We start from the raw sequence: 4,716 nt of genomic DNA, 5'->3' as shown, positions 1-4,716 counted from the left end.
GGGATTATATTCCAAAAGACCCGAGCAACTCATCAACATCCAAACGCTGTTACTTATAGCGATTTAATAGGCTAAATGAGGAAGTGATCTAGACAGGGTGATGTGAATTATGGGGCCCCGGCCCATGTAATCAATTGGGGCCGTAGTCCCTGGCTACAATCACATTCATTTTTTGTGATTTTTTTTCTCATTTACATTCTTCAGCCAAAAATAGCAAATGGTCATATTTCATGTAATCATTCACATCATAGGCTACCATCACATTTTATTGGCGTTATGGATGTTACAAAAAATGCAATTTTCCATGTAATTGCCCTAATACATACAGCACTACCTCTGGACATTTGGGTTTGAGCCTTTTGCATTGCTCTAACTTTACTGCTACTGACTCCGCCCTAATGTAGCCCAAAAACGAAACTAAAGCGAAACAAGGAAGCTGTCATAACTCCCAGAGTTCTTGATTGATTATTTTACACCAACCTCAAAAATTATGGATCAGTCGGTAAGTTGGGGCCATTCATAGTCAGAATCATTGCTGACCGTTTATGTCAAAATTGTCTCCTGTCTAAGGTCTAAATCTGGCTGTTTTTCCCCTTTAGAAGAAGCAGCTTATCAAAAAGAATAAAATCAAACTCGTGCAATGGCTGGGTCTTAATCGAAACCTTGTTTTACAACATGTTCATTCAGAGACCATTATAACTGATGGTGAATATAAAACAATAAAAAACATCCCAGACCCAGAAACAGCCAATGTTGATCTTCTTGACATGTTGTACTTGTGCGATATTTCTTTGCGCTCTCGACGACGACGGAATTAAGGAAACATACCCAGACCTTGCCAAATGGTTGGCGTCCCTATCACGTGAATATTTATTTTATATTTTATAAAAGCTATTTTATGCTTATTAGTTATAAGCTTTCGCCAAAATGCATGTTAATGTACCAGAGTCAAACTTTGGTTTAAAAGCATAATTAGGACGCGCCACTTTTAACAACTCCTTGAAAAGAAAAACCAACTGCTAAAATGAGTTGGTCAAAACCTTTCTTTTTTAGTAAACTCTGTGTACACAAACAATGTTCTCAATGCTCGAGTTCATGTGTAGAGACTGGTGATACTTCGAGCAAAGTTTTATGTTGTGTCGATAATTCTTATTGTTTTTAAAATGGCGATTTTGATGCGATGATAGTACAGTATGCTACACAAAAAGACCCTATAGGTTGCATTTTGGCAAGAGTTATGCTTTATTGTGCTTAATGAATAGTGGCAAAAGGTGTGAAATGTAACGTAAGTGGTGAATAAAATACCCTATTGTCTTAGCTAATAATTGCTTGCTTTAAAAAAGATCAAGGGTGTAGCCGTGAAACAGTTGATTTGATGAAACAGCAGGGGTATTTAATCGAAGCCAATACAATACAATTGATACAATGAATTGAGATAGCTTTTTAAAAGCAAAGCTGCACAAAGCTTTAGCCTACTTAAAATTCTTGAAGTGCAACCCTATATGACTGCATGAGTAGCCTACATGTTTATCATATTACCTCTGAAGTTTAGAACAATAGGCCTATTAGTGCATGACAGAATTTGTGGAAATAACAAAATATTGACTTCATTGACCCTGTTGTTATTATCTGCATAGATGGAAGTAGGCCTTCAACAACAGATGTCTCAGCAGACTTTGATAGCCCGAGACCAGGTAAAGTCCAAACAGTTGTGACAGAGAGGTTGGGCTTTGGCATAGTGCCCTCTTTATGTCATTGCCACAGTACATTGTATGGCATCACCTTTATTTTGACAACAAATATCAATAACATGTGACATTCTTTTGTACAGCACAATGTAGGCTACTGTATAAATTCCCTTTTTAGGGGCATGGCTTGATGTGAGTATTTTAGAAATAAATAAATATTGTGGCATGTTTAGAAATTAATATTACAACAAACAATTGAACCTGTATTTGACATGCTCACATCATGACCAGAAGATGGCATGTCACGTAATTACAGGCATATATGGCAGTTTGACATCTGGTATGCAAATATTGTATAATGACTTAGCATAGGCATTAGGGCTGTCAACGGTAACGCATTAATCGCGATGCGATTAAAGACCGACCAAGCATAACGTGTTCATTTTTTTTAATCGCATGCCGCTTCCGTTGTCCTCAAACTGCCAAAGACACTTCCTAGTAGGCTTCTGCCTTTCTCCTGTAGTCATGAAGATAATAAACAGCAACGCAGTTCTAAACTCCCAGTCTGCTGAATGGGTGTTTTACTTTTTTTTTTTTTTTTAAAACCTCCCTGTCGGTTCAGTCTAAATATAATTAAAATATCACCGAAACACCTAAAGTTGAAGCTATAATCTACGACATGAGTCGGCAACATGCGGCCAAAGCTGGTCCGCCACCGAAATTATTTGGCTCATTATTCTGGCAGTCCGATCTTTTAAAATCTTTTATTTTATAATATCGATCTACAAATAGCCTATTTATCAATCAGACCACGGGTGTGTTCTTAAACAAATATGAGAAAGAACACCAGAACGCACTGGATCCTGCTAGCCTACTCTGTGCATAGCCATCTGCCAGCGCTTCAATATTGTGCCTCTGTTTGGAGCGGATAGGGGACCGATGTCGGGGGTGTGGTAGTGGGCCCCACTCCGCTCCTGGGCCCCAGTGCACCGCACCGGTTGCACCGTCGGTAGTTACGCCACTACAGTGTATAATTTAATCCAGGCACATACTTATTGTGTGTGGGTTAGAGGCTTTGATATGGAGGTCATCAGCTCTCAGCACATCACAGCCCATCTGGAGAGCCACAATCACACACATTCTGATTACTTTTCTTTCTTCCTTCAGTGTCTGCACCATCAAGGCATCCCATTCCAAGGCAGAATTTTTTCTCCAAGCACAAGGCAGCTCTGGAGACTCGTCTTCCCTCTGTCCTCGCCTCCATCCTGATTCCGCTCCAGGAGAGGCAGGTTCTTAATCAACTGGAGCGGGAGCTGGTGGAGAGCAAATCCATCAGGGTGGAACGGAACAATGTTCTGCTCACCATGATACAGAACAAAGGATCCACAGCCCAAATGGAGTTCTACAATGTTCTAAAGGAGGCCGACCCTACTCTGGTGAAAAACCTGGAAAATACACCTGAATCTTAACAAGGACAGAGAATTCTCCAAACAGAAATTATTTTGTCTTTTCTCAGAGCACATAGCCTTTAAGGGTCTCCTCTCATCTCATAGATCCTGCCAAATAGTACTCCACTTCACTATAGATCTTGTACTCTATGTGCAGGTGCTCTGCCAAATATTGCTCCTATTCACCATAGATCTTGTAGCATCTCTGCAGTTGATCTACCAAATACTGTTCCTGCTCCTAGCTTGTTTAGTGTGTGTACAATGCTATTGTTAAGCCCAAAATTGAATATTCAGTATGTTTGACATTGTTTTTTTTTGTATTCTTTTTCACATGAATGGGTTACTTTTATGTAGGCTTACCCCAAGTATACAATTATGTTGTTATATTTTACTCTGTGATTAAAAAAAGACTAAAGTAACAATGATTCACAAAACTCGTCCTGTACTGTGGTTATGTATTCATGTAATGAACATTTTTTAGTTTGTTAGGCCCTTTATCATGCGTCCTACATGTTGTGCACTTCTGCTGTAGCATTTATTTCAGTTTATTCAGCTATATTTCTGAAGAACACATTGTGTTGGCTCAGGCCCGCTGCACATCTTTTGAAATTTGATTTGAAATAATCAAATATGTCTTAAAGTTAATTCATAAAGTATTTTTAATTAGTCTTTCTTTGCATTCATTTGTTTCCCAATCAAGATACACTGCTAATAATTGCTTTGCATTGTTAATATGGACTTTTGGAAAGTTCTGAAATGAAAAATAATAGAATTTTAATCATGAGATAAAATATGTGATTAATTGTGATTAACTATTGAAATAGACACACTGACAGACACACCTGTTCTGAAATTGACGCTTGCTTTGCACAAAATGTCTGTTTAGATTTACAGAAGGTCACTTTTGCCTTAATGTCATGGTCCTCCAGAGTCAACATCTATGGCAAATATTTGCATCATGCTCTCTCGGCCAAATATACCACAAATCCTTTATAACCTAAAAGGCTAAAATACCAGAAATCCGATCATGTCACACAAATATAGGCCTATGGCGTTTACCCATAGTAACCACTACACCATCATGTCTATACTGTAGCTGGGATATAGTCTACACTGTCAATTAAACCAGTTAAACGCACTGACACATAACAGCTTGCTGCTGTCACCGGTGAAATGTACTAAAGATTCACTAAAGTCAAGGAAATTCACCATGGTTACACAACATGGCCGTTTCAAAACAGTGTTACGAAACACTTGCACTTCAAAAGCTTTACACTGTTTCAAGACGTCAGTTTTGAGTGTCACATCCCTACCTTGACCTGCCTTGTTGGATTCTGATTTGGATTACTCTGCTGTGGATTGTTTTTGCTTCTTGAATTCTGACCTGTTGCCTGCCCGTTGGATTTATGAAACTGTCTACTGTTATGGATTTGTTGCCAGTTATTCCTGATTAAAAAGAACCCTCAAAGAATTAAGCTGTGTTGTCTGCAAGTGGATCCTTTACAACAGAAATAGTACAATCTGGCTAGTGTGGATCCAGCACACCCTAGCCAGTGGAAGACAGAGTCATGTTGTGGAGA

At 38.8% G+C, this 4,716-nt stretch overlaps 1 protein-coding gene across 5 annotated transcripts; it reads left to right on the top strand.

The window, feature by feature from the left end:
• The first annotated feature begins 412 nt into the window (after window positions 1–412).
• Window positions 413–3,804, top strand: LOC143136057 (caspase recruitment domain-containing protein 8-like). 5 transcript variants are annotated; one of them, XR_012989260.1, is made up of 4 exons: window positions 422–502; window positions 600–862; window positions 1,638–1,694; window positions 2,856–3,804. XR_012989260.1 is itself a non-coding variant. In XM_076296513.1 (4 exons), exons 1-4 carry the CDS (start codon window positions 491–493, stop codon window positions 3,155–3,157), a joined length of 477 nt encoding a protein of 158 aa, XP_076152628.1. In that variant the 5' UTR covers window positions 422–490; the 3' UTR covers window positions 3,158–3,804. The 5 variants fall into 5 exon arrangements, 1 of the variants encoding a protein (XP_076152628.1); XM_076296513.1 differs by having other exon boundaries at window positions 600–705; XR_012989261.1 differs by lacking the exon at window positions 600–862 and having other exon boundaries at window positions 413–502.
• Window positions 3,805–4,716: the final 912 nt, after the last annotated feature.

This window comes from Alosa pseudoharengus, unplaced genomic scaffold, assembly GCF_046254945.1.
Source record: "Alosa pseudoharengus isolate Yale_2024_CS ecotype anadromous, Long Island Sound unplaced genomic scaffold, YU_APseudo_1.1 YU_APseudo_1.1_scf_20, whole genome shotgun sequence".
Taxonomy (NCBI): domain Eukaryota; kingdom Metazoa; phylum Chordata; class Actinopteri; order Clupeiformes; family Clupeidae; genus Alosa; species Alosa pseudoharengus.
The sequence above is the reverse complement of the archived record's forward strand: the minus strand, read 5'-3'. Positions and strand labels throughout refer to the sequence as shown.